The sequence below is a fragment of the Macrotis lagotis genome, chromosome X (genome assembly GCF_037893015.1).
Source record: "Macrotis lagotis isolate mMagLag1 chromosome X, bilby.v1.9.chrom.fasta, whole genome shotgun sequence".
Classification (NCBI taxonomy): domain Eukaryota; kingdom Metazoa; phylum Chordata; class Mammalia; order Peramelemorphia; family Peramelidae; genus Macrotis; species Macrotis lagotis.
In genome coordinates, this window is record NC_133666.1 from 73,549,762 (window position 1) to 73,566,288 (window position 16,527).

The 16,527-nt window shown below is 42.1% G+C and overlaps 1 protein-coding gene across 4 annotated transcripts in view; it reads right to left on the reverse strand.

The window, feature by feature from the left end:
* Positions 1-13,156: 13,156 nt before the first annotated feature.
* Positions 13,157-16,527, reverse strand: part of LOC141500217 (ras-related GTP-binding protein A) — a 78,057-nt gene continuing 74,686 nt past the window's right edge. For all 4 annotated transcript variants that reach the window (XM_074203204.1, XM_074203203.1, XM_074203206.1 and 1 more), the window contains exons 9-10: positions 16,240-16,355; positions 13,157-13,892 (exon numbers count right to left, since the gene is read on the reverse strand). In XM_074203204.1, the coding sequence (XP_074059305.1) occupies positions 13,795-13,892; positions 16,240-16,355 (214 nt within the window). In that variant the 3' untranslated portion in view covers positions 13,157-13,794. The remainder of the gene's footprint in view (positions 13,893-16,239; positions 16,356-16,527) is intronic.

Here is a 16,527-nt window from a genome sequence, read left to right on the forward strand (position 1 = left end):
CCTTTCTTTTAGACCAACTGAGGGGTCACCTCACTTAAATTCGCCTTTCTTGATTCCCTCTAACCAAACCTGTTCTCTCCTTCTCAAAGTCTAACTGGAACACTGGATCTCTTCTGCACCCCATCACATTCTTTGTGATATTCTCCTTATTGGTGTATGTGTCTTGTACCCCCTTCTCCAAAACACTGTAACAACCCCTTAAGGGTAGGGACTCTTCTTTTGAAGCTCTGTATCTAGTGCCTACCATGTTTAGGCCTGCCACAATGGAGGTTCTCAGTTATTGTTGGTTGATTAGATGGTCATAAAATGCTAAGAGGAGAACACTAAGCCAGGGGTATGACTGGGTTCACCTGCTTGCCTTACATTGGTACCAAACTTCAAGTCATCCCCCAACGGAATCCCAGAAGGCCAGGGACATTTGTGTTTCTTTGACTTCAGTACTTCGTTTCCTTTGGTGCTGAATACAGATAATAGAAGACAGTGACAGGGGGTAGGTAAAAGAGGAATTCCCCAGGAATAAAAGGACAGCTTCATGAAGACTGATAGATTTTTGCCACTGGCAAAGGGACAAGAAACAAATGATAAGGAATAAGAAACACTTGTGAGTTGGGGGAACTAGGGATCCCTAACAAGCAACATTTTATTCCATGCCTGAGAACAAGGAGGGATTTAAAAATGCTTTGGAACACATCACTGATAAAAGAGTATAATTTTATCCTTGAAATGCCTAATCGGGGCAGCATAGCTCAAAGCAGAGGCCTTGGCTTACATAAAGAAGTTACTAAACTATATGCCAATCTCCTGCCCTTGGAGGCTCCAAATCCCTCACTGTGCAACCAAAAGTCCTTCCTCAGATGCTACTGGGTATCAGGATGACGTGTATGGGTCTGTGGGGGTTGGGGTGTGCATATGTACAGGTGCGCAGGTGTCAATGGGGGAGGGACATGTTTTAGAGGGAAAAGGGAAAAACATGGAAAGAATAGTGTGGGAGAGCAGCATTTATCTCAAAGCCAGAATCTACAATGGAGATCACGTTCTCAAAACCCCAATCCAAACCCAAATCACCACAATAACCCCGACATTTCCAAAATGCTCATATGAGGATATTTTGAGCATAAGAAGGCTGGACTTTGGTGCACCTGCTCTCTCCAAGCCCTCGAAATGCTTCCTGGCATTGGGGCTATTGATCAGGGTGGCTGCTGAAGTGATGAGGGGAAAGGAAAAAAATAGACTTGAACAGAAATAGGAAAAAACTGACAGGGAAGCTGATCAATATTTTCAGTGTTTATTGAAGAGTTTATTGACTGACAAATGAATGACTGACTGCCCCAGCAGCAGCAGCACTTTTGGAGATCCATCCAAACAATGCTCTGTCCTCAACCAGCTAAGGAAGCTCCAGAAAGAGGAAATGTCATTTGAATTCAATATACATCCTACTATATAGAATGTTATATACTATATCATCTTTTCACATTATCTTTATACAGTAGAGGGCATATACATGCTACTCTTTTCTTCTTGGGGGGCAGCTAGGTGGCACAGTGGAAAGGGAACACCATCCCAACAGGACCTAGAGTCACAAAGACACATCTTCCTAGGTTCAGATCTGGCCTCAGACACTTACCAACTGTGTGAACCTGGGCAAGTTGCTTTAACCCTGTTTGCCTCAGTTTCCTCAAGTAAAATGAGCTGGAGAAGAAAAAGGCAAACCACTCCAGTATCTTTGCCAAGAAAACCCCAAATAGGGTCATGAAGAGCAGATATGACTGAACAAAAGCAATAACAATAATTTTCTTCTCTGCAAATACTTAATTCCAGAAAGGCTTTCAAATCAGGAAACATGTTTTTGGCTCCAGGAAAAGTTTCTCACCAGACTCATCTCCTTGGGAGATTTCTATGGAGGACTCTTTAGTCTTCTAAAGTGCCAGACTAGCAGATTAGCTTTAAGAGAACACTGCCATCATTATAACCATTATTGATACCATCATTCAATTTATTGGGCATCTAATGTGTGCCTGCTACTATAAAAGGCTCCCCAGAAGTTTATGGCCCCTAAATTTATGACTCCCATTAATGAAGATGGTGATGATACCACCTGACCTTTGTACAATTCTTGGTTTGTTTGGTTTTTTGTTTGTTTTTTTTTTTTTTAGTTTTTGCAAGGCAATGGGGTTAAGTGACTTGCCTAAGGTCACACAGCTAGATAATTATTAAGTGTCTAAGGCTGGGTACAATTCTTAACTTTACAAAGAACCTTCCTATCTCTTATCCCATTTGATACTCACAATGACCCCATGAGATCCATTGAGTGCTTGGCCCTTTGGAGCATGTACCCAATAAATGGCATAGCTGGGACCAGACCCAGGTGTTCTAATGTTTCACCCTCTCTGCTCCTTCTATTACTTCTATCTTCATATTGCAATGACTGAGGTTAGCCTGAGGGTCTCAGGGCAGGCTCACCTTTAATAAGGGAGTTGTGGTCTTCACCAACATTTTTTACAAAAATTCAGATGTTTCCAGGTGAAAATTATAGCAGATCAATATGGTAGAAGCATCATTTCGAGAGGTGGGGCAACTTTCATCATGCTCTCTTAATGTGGATTATTAGCAGAGGAATTTCTCAACATGATCTGAAAGAAGAGAAGACATGGATGTGGGTTGAAACAATAGGGAAGCAGTAGTCATAATAATTTCCATGTTGTACCCCAGATGGATTTTTTCTCTTATACAATTTTCCTGCCCTCCTGAACCTAAAAATCAAATGGGACTTTTGAGGAAAGAACACTGGATTGTCCATAATGTCAGTTTCTGTCTCTCTGTCTCTGTCTCTGTCTCTGTCTCTGTCTCTGTCTCTCTCTCTCTCTCTCACGCACACACACACACACACACACACACCACACACCACACACACCTGTCCATTTTGCTACATTGATCATTTGATTTTTTAAAAATATTTTATTTTTTCTCCAATTATATGTAAAAACAATTCTTAACATTGATTTTATGTTTTAAGTTCCAAATTCTATTTCTCCCTCCTTCCCTTCATTGCTCCCTGAGACAGCAAGAAAACTGGTATGGAATTTTTTTGCTATTGAAATATTTGATTTTAAGATCAAAGTTGCTGAAGGAAGATGGAAAACAATTATTACACTGAAAACAGCCACATCGCTGCCTCCTTCCAAAGGATTTTGCCCTTGGGATCCCTGATTCCTACAGTTTGACAGGGGGCTTTTCCTTCCATGGTTCAGATTTCTGGGTCTTATCTCTGTCTGGGGCAGCAGGATGATGGGCCAGTGGTAGCTTCTGGACCTAGGATCCTGGCTCCTGCTTCCCAACTAAATCCATCCCTTGTTTCTGGAACTTCTTTGCACAAAGAAACACTCATGTGGATGCCCTATCTCCTGTAACCATGGAAATGTGCTCTCTTGCTTCTGGGAGAAAAGGTTCCATCAACTGAATGAAAGCTAATCATTTCAAAGCCTTATTCTGAGGAGGGGCCTCTATACTTCTCCACCAGCTTGTCTCAGGATCCATGATACAAAAGTCATATGAGAGCCCTGTCTTCAAATTACTGACTGTTAGAGCTGAAGGGACCTTAATGAACATCTTACACAATCTGTTGCCCCATTGTCCCCAAAATCACTAAAGGATCTGGGTTAGGACAAAGAACCAAGTGTAAAAAAGGACCCCATAGAATGACATGGAGGGGCATGGGTCCTGCATAAGATGGGCCCCAACAGGGTTTTCAGGATGATGAGCTTGTCAGGAAAATCTGAGGCAAGAGTCTCAGCTGAGTGGGTGGGACTGGGGGAGCCACAGGAGGTCTGGGGATAGGTGAAAAGGTTTCAAAGAGCTGCTGTGGTGGCACACCCCTTTTTTCACACTGCTGCCCCAGGGCCTCTCCTTTTGAAGCTTTGCCTTCCAATGCCTACTGGGGTTGGCCCTACAACATGGCAGGTGCTCTGGTGCCCTGATAGTACAGCCAAGAGGAGAGGATACCACTAGGTCCTGGGGAATTTCTACATTCACCTCCCTGCCTTGCAGTGGCACTATGCTTGAGGGCAACCCCCAAAACAACCCTAGAAAGCCATCCTCATTAGCCTTTCTTTGCCACCAATACTTTATTTTGCCTGAAGTCTGATCTATATAACCAAAGTCTCAAAGCCTGTGGCTATTGGCCTGTCTCATCACTGGTAGAGATCAATGCCTGGGTTTGTAGTAGGGGTGGGGAGGAGTTGGAGAGACTGGGGGAGAGGACTCTTCAGTTGTCCCTTCAGGAACTACTGTTGATTCTGGCTCTTTGGGCTCCCATACTTGAGAGAAAATCTGGACAATACTAAGCCCAGTTCAGATTGCTAAAGAAAAACCTCTGGGAAGAAGCCACCATGGCAGCAACTGGCAGACTGGCAGTCTCAATCATGTCCCTACTCTCTGATAGCTACACTAGAGGCTTTGGGGAAACTTCCCCTTGGGGGCTAGAGCTAAGATTCTCTCTCTCTCTCTCTCTCTCTCTCTCTCTCTCTCTCTCTCTCTCTCTCTCTCTCTCTCCTTCTCTGTGTCTGTCTTTCTCTTCTTTATCTCTGTCTCTGTCTCTGTCTGTCTCTCATTCCAGCTTCCCTCCCAATAGGAGAGCTCTTCCTCTGTATTGTCTGCTATATATTCTCCCAAACATACTGTCTCGGATTTCTGTTGGGTTCCACTTGCATAAACGGATTTCTTTGCTCCCTGCTATGTGTTCATTGTGGAACTGGTATTTGATGGGAAGGGAGTCAAGTCTTGGATGGAAAGCTCAGGCTCCTTTCTTGTTTCCTCCATTTAAGAGAAAGCAATCAGAAGTCAGATGAACCCCCAAATCCCATCCTCTCTCTAGATTAATAGTATTTAAGAGACCAGCTAGAGATAGTTCTAGTGAAGGTCAAACATTGAAAATCCATTGGTTTATGGACAATGCTATACTCATCCAGAGGAAGAAAAGCAAAACAAACCAAAAAAAAAAAAACCAAAACCCAAAACCCTACAGAATCTGATTCAATCACTTTTTAAAAAAAAATTCTCTTATGTATTTCTTTACTGTTTCATGGCTTCCCTTCTTTTCCCTTAATCCTAATTTCTGATACTGAAAATGACTAACCTGTAAAATGTCTATGTACAATATTGGAAGGAAATTAAGTAACTTAAATATATACATATTTTTATTTTGCATATTGGGGGACAGCTAGGTGGTGCAGTGGATAGAGCACCAGCCCTGGAGTCAAGAGGACCTGAGTTCAAATGTGACCTCATACACTTAATAATAACCTTGTTGTGTGGCCTTGGGCAAGCCACTTAACCCCATTGCCTTAAATAAATAAATAAACAAACAAACAGACAAACAAATAAATAAATGAAATACAGATGCATGTGGATGAATGTTGAAAAACTTTCATAACATGTGATTGGAAAAATAAAATACCAATTTTTTAAAAAAAGAAAATCCATTGGTTTCTACCCATGAGAAACGGACAAGAAACAAATAATAAAGAGATTAGTACTAACAACTGTAGGAATGAAGGATCCTTAAAAAGCAACATTTTAGTCCAAGACTGAGAACAAGGAGGAATTTATCAATGCTTTGAAGCATCTTGCTGATAAAAAAAAGTTGAATTCTTTCCTTGAAATTCAGTGAGAAATTGAATCCCCCAAAGTAAAGGCTTTGTTCAGCAAGATTACTATAATTAAGTTACTACATTATGTACAAGTCTCCTAGGGAGGTGGCCCTGCAGTGGCTACAGTGCCCAGCCTAGAGTCAGGAAAACTCATCTTTCTGAGGTCTAATCTGGCCTCAGACACAGTCAAGTGACACAGGGCAAGTAACTTCACCCTATTTGCATCAGTTTCTTCATCTGTACAGGGAGCTGGAGAATGAAATGGCGAATCACTCCAGCATCTTTACCAAGAAGATTCCAAATGGTGCCACACAATGTCCAACACAACTGAAAAACCACACAACAAATTCCCTCTGCTACGAACCCCTCATTTTATGCAAAGCTCTTCTAAATGGTCTACTGAGTAACCAGAAGACCTGCCTGGATATATGCATGCTTATGTGGAACTTTATCATATATGGAGCTAAATGTCCATATATGAGGGTGTGCAGGTGTTGGTAAGGGGAAGAAATAAGAAAGGGGTCTTATAGAAGAGCATGGGAAGACCACAGGGTAAAAATATAGAGATAATGAGCAGTATTTCTCTCAAAGGGAGAATATGCAATTAGCAGTATTATATTCTTAAAAACCCAAACCACAACAATAATCCCAACATTTCCCAAAGACATTTAGAGCATGAGAAGCTTGGTCCATCCACTTTCTTCAAACTCTCAAAATGTTTCCTAGCAATGGAGGCTACAGAAGGGATGGGGAAAGAAAGGAAAACAGACATGAACAGAAATAATTTAAAAAAGTGTGTGGGCAGCTGACCCCTCAATGTTTATTGGAGATGTGTGCTGACTGACTGCCAGACCCACTAGCAGCTCTCTTTTGAAGATATGCTGAACTCTAAAGACAAGGACATGGTTAATGACAAAGACCACTCTTTGTCCTCTAGCAGCTAAAGAGGCTTCTGACTTGGGAAATGTCATTGGGCCCAAACCATCCAAGGATTACGCACCATCTCTAATTTTGACAAATATTTCATTCAGAAAAAGTATCATACCATGAAAACCTGCTTTTGGCTCGAAGAAAAGCTGTTCGCCAGACTCATCCTCTTGTTCTGGGAACAAAGGGGATTTCTATGGAAGCCTCTTTAAAAGAGCTGAATATAAGTAGACAGCAGTTTAGCTTGAGTAGAACACTGTCATCATCACTATCACTGCCAACATCATCAACCAATTTATTGGGTATCTAATGTGGGCTTGATACTATAAAAGATTCCCTAGAAGTTTATGGTCCCCCATCAGTGAGGATGGTGATGACACCATATGGCCTTTGCTTAACTCTACAGTCTTCCCAAAAGTCCCACAGGCTCCAAAATATTCCTAGCAGCTCTTTTTGTAGTGGCAAAGAATTGGACAATGAGGGGATACCCATCCATTGGGGATTGGCTGAACAAGTTACAGGACATGAAAGTTATCTAGTACTATTGTCCTATAAGAAACCATGAATGGTTGGACTCTAGAAAAACATGGAACAAATGAGAGGAACTGATGCTGAGAAAAGGAAGCAGAACCTAGAGTACACATTAACAACATTGTGAGATGAACAACCTTAATGGTTGCAGCACCTCTCAGCAGTTCAGAGATATGGAACAACCCTAGGATTCCTCTTATAGGAAATGCTATCCATATCCAGTTGAAGAAAAAGAAACAGAACAAAGCATCAACAAAAAAAGCAAACAAAAAATATTACAGAATCTGAATGAACACTGTTCATTTTTTAAAAATTTCTCTTATGTTTTTCCTTCCTATCTCATAGTTTTCCTTCTTTTCTTTTAGTCCTAATTCCTCACACAGAAAATGACTAATCTGTAAACATGTTAAACAAAAATGTGTATGTACAATGTTCACCAGACTGTTTTTCGTTGAGGAGAGGGGGATGGGTGGAAGGAAATTATGTAACTTATAAATATGCATGTGGATGAAGGTTGAAAAGCTTTCATAGCATGTAATTGGAAAAATAAAATATCAATTGGGAAAAAAGAGGCTTCCCATCTCTTATCCCATTTGATGCTCACAATGACTCAATGAGGTTTATAGGGTAACTGGGCCCATTAGAGCATGTACCCAATAAGTGGCATAACAGGAATTAGAATTCAAGTACTCTCATGCCCTATCCTCTGCTCCCTTTTACTAGCTCTATCTTCAGATAGTAATGATTGAGGCCAGTCTGAGAGTCTCAAGGTAGGCTCACCTCTAGAATTGGGGCTGTGGTCATCACTGACTTCTCTTCTAAAGTTAGGACAAATTCCCAAGTGATCATAGCATTAGGCAGCATGCTAGATGGCCATCATTGGAATGAAATACCATTCTTCTTTAGGCATATAACACTGGTTGCTAGCAGGGGATGCCAGTCCTCAAAATAATCTAAAAGAAAAAAATATGGATCTGGTATATAATGAGGGTACAGGGGTTGCAGCTATGATGCAACCTGTTTTCTACCATGTAGATTTCTACTCCCAAACAACTTTCTCCTTCATGAGCCAAAGAACTGGAAATTGAGGGAATGTCCATTCACTGGGGAATGGCTGAACAAATTGTAGCATATGAATGTGATAGAACACTACTGTTCTCTAAGAAATCAGGAGGGGTGGGACTTCAGAAAAGCCTGGAAAGACATGAATTGATGCTGAGAAAAGTATCCAGAAGAACACTGTCCACACTAACAGCAACACTGGGGGATGATCAAATGTGATGGACTTGTTCATGTCGGCAGGACAATAATCAAAGACGATTCTGAAAGACTTGTGATGGAAAATGCCTTCCATGTCTAGAGAGGGAACTGTGGAGTTGAAATGAAGACCAAAGCTCACTATCATCAATTTTTAAAATGTCTTATATATTGTTTTTTTCTCACTAAGGTTTTTCCCAGTTTGATTTGATTCTTCTTTCACAATGTAATTAATATGGATCTATGGTCAGCATGATTATCCACATATAACCTATATTATATTGCTTTCTCTCAGACGGAGGGAAGGAGGGAGAGAGAAAAATGTAAAACTCAAAACCTTGCAAAAAAAGATTGTTGAAAATTACCATTGTGTATAGTTGGAAAAAATAAAATATTTTTTAAAATTTAAAAGAAAGAAAAAAGATGGTAAGGGAATGGTTGGTCTAAATAGCCTTAAATAGGCACATCCCCGTGTCTTTCCAAAAGACTTTCATTTACTACAGTTTGTGCATCTATGCATGGGCAGCAGCAGGAGAAAGGGATAGTTGTCACTTCACTACCTGGGATTCTGACTCCTGTTTCCCAGCAAAATCCATCCCTTGTTTATGGAAGCTCTTTGTACACAGAAACACGGAAGCAAGGCCATCCTGTCTTCTGTAACCATGGAAACATGCTCTCTAGCTTCCGGGAGAAACCGTTCCATAAACTGCATGAAATCTAATAACCTAAAACCTTTATTCTGAAAAGGTTATGGACTTCTTCACTCCAGGGGTCCTGCCACAAAGGATGTGGACCCCCTGCCTTAGAATCACTGAATGTTAGAACTGGAGGTCTGTAAGGACCATCTTGCACAACCTGTTGCCTCCCCTCCTCCCCTAAATAAATCAAAATGTAAAAACCCAAATGAATGACATGGGCCCTGCTGAAGCTTTGCTCCAAGAGCCCTTTAGGCTTGGCTATTAGAGAACATTGTCCATAATGGCTGGGTCTTAATCCAGAATTGGATCAAAGAGGGCAGTGCTGAATGTCCCTGAAAACACTCAGTTCAGGGGACCTTATGTTTGTTTTAAGAGTCCTAGAAGCCTCTTTGTGATTGGCCTTTAGAGCCTATTTATATCCTCACCAGAAACCTGCTTTAGATTTTATTTTCCCAGACTATTTGGACCCCAAAATAGTACCTATCAATCAATGAGTGAACATCTAGGTGCCAGGAACATTGTTTGGGACTTGAATGTCTTTCAGTCATTTCCAAAAACAAAATCCTTCCTCATGGGACAATGGGGATATCCCACTGTGTGTGCAATCCCAGAGGGAGCAGACAACTTCCCAAGGTTGACTGATGTGGTGGCTAGAGCAGTTCCATGGGACAGTTCTGGTATCAGTGCTATTTTGGTTTGGGACTCTTATTACATTATCATTATCATCACATCACATAACCTTCTTCAATGGGAACAATGTCTACTCTCTCATAAAAGCATTGGGAAGGCTCCCCCCCCCCCCATGGACTTTTCCATGCCAATTTTCCATAGGGCAGTAAGCTTCATTTAATAATTTGTTCACTTGTTTCAGTTATGGCTGACTCTTCATGACTCCATTTGGGATTTTCTCGGCAAAGAAATTGGAATGCTTTGCCAGTTTCTTCTCCAGCTTATTTTTACAGATGAGGAAACCAAGGCAAACAGTGACTTATTCAGGATCACACAATTAGTAATTAGTCTGAGGCCAGATTTGAACTCAGGAAGATTTGTGAGTCTAGGCACTGTGCCATCTAGTGCTATTACATGAAGATTCAATAATCCTGGCAGGTTTGCACATGTCCCTCAGAGACAGATGCCATTGTTATCTCAATTTTTCAGATGAGGAAACTAAAGTTCAGAGCATATGGGAACTACCCAGAAATGAACAAAGGATTAATTGGTAAGAATCCTAAGTTTTTCATCACTTGTACAAAAATATCCATAGCAGACCTGTTTGTGGTGGCAAAGAATTGGAAATTGAGTGAATGTCCTTCAATTGGGGAATGGCTTAGCAAACTGGTCTATGTATGTCATGGAACACTATTGTTCTATTAGAAACCAGGAGGGACAGGAATTGAGGGAAGCCTGGAGGGATTTGTATGAACTGATGCTGAGATGAGCAGAACCAGAAAAACACTGTCCACCCTAACAGCAACATGGGGGTGATGATCAACCTTGAAGGACTTGCTCATTCCATCAGTGCAACAACCAGGGACAATTTGGGGCTGTCTGTGACACAGAATGCCATCTGTATTCAGAGAAAGAACTGTGGAGCTTGAACAAAGACCAAGGACTATTACCTTTAACTTAGAAAAAAACCCATTATCTTATTATGTAATCTTGCTATCTCTTATACTTTATTTTTCTTCCTTAAGGATCTGATTTCTCTCTCATCACAATTCAACAGAGATCAGTGTATACCATGGAAACAATGTCAAGACTAACAGACCTCCCTTCTGGGGGGCGGGGGAAGCAAGAGTAGGGGGAAAATTGTAAAACTCAAAATAAATAAAATCTTTCTTGAATTAAAAAAAGGAATCACAGGTTTTTGTCACTGTCTAAAGGATAAATCGAAACAAATAATGAAGAGATAAGCACTTGCAAGATGGAAGAACAAAGAATTCCTAACAAGCAACATTTTACTGCAAGGTTGAGAACAAGGAACAATTTAGAAATTCTTTGTAGCATTTTGCTGATAAAAGAGCAAAATTCTATCCATGTCATTCATAATCAAAGGCAGAAAACCCCCACATAGTGGCCCTGGCCTACATCACCAAGGTATCACATGCAATGTGTCATAGCCTGTCCTTGGGCACTTTGGCATCGTGTCCTTAAAATTCTAACCCATTTGCTATGCCTTGTTATATTATAGCACTCTGTGTATCAGCATGGGGGGGGTGCAGGAGAAGAAAGGCAAGCATCAGAATGTAGCCTGAATCCAGAACGGCAATACTACATTCTCCAAAACACAAGGGGCCTTCAATGGCTTCAAGGTTGCCTGTCACAAGACCCCTATCAGGCTGAGAGACCACTCTTGGCAAACTCAACTCTCTCTCCCCATGTCCTTGAAATGCTTCCTGGCCCTGGCAATACCAATCTGGGTGCCTGCACAAGTGAAGGAAGAAAAGGAAGGAAAACCCATCTCAACAATAGGAAATTCAAAGGATATTCTGTTTACTGGAGAGGTTAGACTGAGTGATGACTTGCAAGGGATTTGGGTTTTCAAATTCATCTGAATGCTGAAATATGGATATGGCATATACATAAATGGCAGAAGTCATGAAAATAATGCCCTGTCTCCTGGATGAATTTCTCCTCCCTTATAATTAATGTTCCTCCTCCTGAACCTAAAAGTAGAATGGAAATGGAAATTAAGGGATCCTGAATTGTCCCCCTCACCTCCTTATACCCCCACAGAAGTTCAGGCTTTGGCCAATCATTTGATTTTTAAACCTTTATCTTGATAACCTCATTCACTTTCCAAAAGACCCTTTATTCAGGATCCCAGATTCCATGCAGTTTGGCCAAAGGACCTTTCTTTTCATGGCTCACACTTCTGGGCCTTATGTCTGGCTATGGCAGCAGGATGATGGAAGAGTTGTAGCTTGTGTTTGTTTTGTGGAGGCAATTGGACTCAAGTGACTTAGGGTCACACAGCTAGTATCTGAGGCTGGGTTTGAACCAAGGCCCTTCTGATGCCAGGGCTGCTGCTCTATCCACTGGACCGCCTAGCTGCCCCAGTGGTAGCTTCTTTTCTTGGGATCCTGGCTCCTGCTTCCAAGCAAACTCCATCTCTTGTTTCTGGAACCTCTTTGCACACAGAAATGTGGAAAAAGACTCTCCTGTCTGCTGTAACCATGGAAGCATGCTCTCTTGTTCCAGGGGAATCTGTTCCATTAAGCTGAATGAAAGCTAATCATTTTGAAGCTTAATTCTAAGAAGTAAGTCCATCAGCTTCTCCATGAGCTTGTCCAGGGCCCAGTTGACACAAAAGAGGAGCTGGAGAGGCCATAAGGATCATCTTATACAACCTGTTATGTTAGGACAAAGAACCAAGTGTAAAAAAGGACCCCAAAGAACAACACGGGGGGGGGCGCATGGGTCCTGCACAAGATGGGCCCCAGTAGGGCTTTCAGGATGATGAGCTTTTCGGGAAAATCTGAGGCAAGAGTCTCAGCTAAGTGGGTGGGACTGGTGGAGCCACAGGAGGTCTGAGGATAGGTGAAAAGATTTCAAAGAGTTGCTGTGGTGGCACACCCCTTTTTACACACTGCTGCCCCAGGGCCTCTCCTTTTAAAGATCTGCCTCTCAATGCCTCCTGGGGCTGGCCCTACAACATGGCAAGTGTTCCAGTGCCATGATGCCACTGCCAAGCAGAGAACAGCAGGCCTGGGGCACTTCTGGATTCACCTCCCTGCCTTGCTTTGGTATTATGCTTGAGGGAAACCCCCAAAACAAAACCAGAAAGTTGTGCACATTTGCATTTCTTTGCCATAAGAACTTTATTTTTGTCTGAAGATTAATACAGATAACATAAAACTTATACAAATTGATCACTGGGTGGCTAATGCAGGAATTCTCCAGGAATAAAATGGGGAAGGATTCCTGAAGATCCATAGGCTTTTGCCACTGGAAAAAGAGGACAAAACAATGTAATGAAAAGCTACACACTTGCAAGCTGCAGGAACTAGGGGTCCCTAAGGAGTAACATTTTCTTCTATCATTGAGAACAAGGAGGGATTAAGAAATGCTTTGTAGCATCTTGCTGATAAGAGCAGCATCCCATCCATCCATCCATCCATCCATCCATCCATCCATCCATCCATCCATCCATCCACGTCATTCATTATCAGAGGCAGATATTCCAAACTAAAGGCTTGGCATGCATAACTATTAGAACTATGTTAACATAAGATTTGCAAGCCCTCTTCCCGTGTCCTATGAACCTTTCCTTTTCCATGAAGACCTTCTTCATATCCTGTTGGGTTAGTGTCTTATTATATGACTGTGTGACTCTGTGGGACTGTATTTTGGCTTTGGATAAGTGTCTGGAATCACGTAGCATGTATACAAGGATGGGTATATATATGTGTGTGTGTGTGTGTGTGTGTGTGTGTGTATGTGTATGTGTATGTATATACATATATGTGTGTATATATACATACACATATATGTGTATATATACATATATATATACATATACATATATATATATATATATACACACACACACACACACACACACATGGGTGTGTCTCAATGGGAAGAGGGGGGAGCACAGGGGAAGAATACAGGGGACAAGCAGCATTAATCTCAAAGCCTGAATACATAATGGTAATAGTAAATTCCCCAAACTCAAGACCAAACCAAGAACACAATGGACTACTGACGACTCCCAGAGTATCACCCGAGCACATTTAGCGCATGAGAAGGCTGTGCTTTGGTCCATCCACTCGCTCCAACTTCTCGAAATGTTTCCTAGCATTGCGGATATTGATCAGGGTGGCTGCAGAGGCTATGGAGGAAAAGAAAAGAACATAAAGTAGGTGGGAAGAGTTGGCCTGGTGACCAGACCACCATAGTCCACTGCCTGGGATTAGATCTCAGTATGTCTTGAGGTCCTCTCTAGACTAGCAGCAAAGAAGCCCCTTGAAGGCTGGCCTGTTTGATTTGGGACCTTTGGGGCCCCAGGGGTGGCTAGTCCCAAAGAAGGGACCTGCTGTTGGACTGAAGCAAAATCATTTTAGTTGCAAGGAGAAAACGGCAACACCCACCAAACTAGCCTCCAAAAGAGAAACTGAGGTCCTACTTAAAATCTTTTTTAAAAGATACAAAATTTTGTTTATTCTTTGCTCTGTGAATCACTCTGCAAACTGTAATAGGAGAGCAGGAAGCTAGAACATACTAGGCCACTCGATAATAGACAAGACAGGTTCAGAAGAATTCCTGAGAAATCCATCCAAAGGGAAACTGAATCTAAAAATTCTTCCTGGACCCAGATCTCCTCTCTTTCTTTGTTGTTGTTATTTTTGTGAGGCAATGGGGTTAAGTGACTTGCCCAAGGTCACATAGCTATTAAGTGTCTGAGGCCACATTTGAACTCAGGTCCTCTGACTCCAAAGCCAGTGCTCTAAATACCAAGCTACCCAGCTGCCCCCCCCCCCAGATGTATTTAATCACAAAAGAATAATTTGCATTCTTAGATCCAAGGGAAATGCATGCTCATGATGAAAAGGCCTCACTCTTTCAAATGGGCAGCAGATGAAGCAGCACTGTAAAATATTCTAAGGCAGTCTGTCTTGAATTTGACCAATGCTAAGCAATTCTCCTGGGCCCAAGTCCTGCTGAAGAGCAAAGCCAACTGATGACATCCAAGTTGTTTCTTGAAGAGGAGGGGGCAAGGGCTGCCATGAGCACCTGCTACAGCCAGGAGCTAGCTAACACTCAAGCATGTTGCCTTGAAGAAACTGGGGATCCTCCAGGGTGGAAATATGGAGGGGGGGGTCCATCCCAGGCCTGGGCCTGTCCATAGAGCAACAAGCCACTTGGCTGCTACAGAGTAAACAGTTTCTGATTTCAAGATCTTTCTTCCTCCCGAAGGGTTACAATAGGGAAATAGAACAAAGGGAGATTGCTTATGTCCAAAAGCAGCTCCCCATCATCCACTTCCTCCTTTAGGCCTCCCTATTTGGCTGGGTAAATTTGCCATTCACCCAGCAACCTAGATTATTAACCTGAGTCCTATCTTTGACTCCTCCCACTTTCAACCCCTCAGACCGAGGAGATTTCCAAGTCCTGTCCATTGTACTTCTTGTGTTCAGAGGGCAGGACCCAGTAAAGTTTTTTGCATACAGTAGACACTTAATAAAATACCTCCAACTGTATCTAGAAGTCACTCAGATACATTCAAATCCACACTTGCAGGCAATCAGACATATACCAACCCACTTTCTGCATATGTTTATGTGAGGAAAGCCCAGAGAGAGGCTTCAGGGTGGCCACTGGGCCCAAATGGTGCAAAGGGCTGAGAGAAATTGCCTTTTTTCCTAAGAAAAACCAGAGGAACTCCAAGGCCTGAGGGGGAAGGCCTTGAAGGAGGTGCCTATTTCCTTTCCTGAATAACACATTATGAGGGAAGAGGGAGCCCCTCATCCCCTATCCAGAATGACATTGGGAAGCAAATGAGCAGGTGGTGCTGAAGGTGATGCTTTAGCACATGTATGATGGTAGGAGGGGTATGCACTTGCATCCTCACATGGGCCTGCCTGAGCAGGCTGAGCAGAATTTGGAATGATTGGGACTCAAGAAATCTGGGATAAAGGGACCCAGAATCCATCCAGACGCCTCCTTGACAAACCTTCCTCTCCTGGGAAAAATTGGAGGTAAGAGGATAGGATTGGCATCTGCACATTCACACAGAGAATTAAGTTGAAACTAAGGAAAACAGTTGGAGGTATTAACTGGTAGCCCTGGCTCTCAGATCTTGGCAGTCTAAGGTAGGAGGAGGGCCCAGTAGATCAAAGTAGAGCAAACTGAAAATAGCACTAGACCAGTGGTGACTCTGAATCCAGTATTTGAAGCCTGGGTGTCAAGCGGGTTGGAAAAAAAGATGAGCATAACCATGGCATGGTACTAAGAATCCAACAAAGTCCTTGGTATTTCAGTTTTTTCAGATCAGTGCCTCCAGTTACTAGTCAGATTAAGATTGGCAGTATGAAGGCTACACCTGGGATCTTGTTTCTATAGTCTTGAAAAGCCTAGATTATTTGGAATATGTTTTGGGGATTATTTTATGTCCTGGTGAGAGAAAAGTAATACCACTTAAGAGTCTTGAGTTGTGTCTTTGTTTTTTCACAACTTACGTATTGATGGATCAGACATAACAACCATCACGTAGGTGTTGGATGTAAAGATGTCAATGAAAGCAGCAAAGTTAGAGTTCCGGACTTCCATGCTCTGGAAGGAAGCTGCCAACTTGCTAGAGGGGAAAGGAGAAAAGCTATTTAAAAACAAAACCAGAGAATCACACCTTGTCTGCTATCTTCCTTGGACACACAGACCCTTAAGGAAGCATTGCAGTTCTGGACTATTCCACTTTCTAAAGCAAATGAGCAGATGATTTCTGGGTCATGTATGTAAAAAGATGGTGA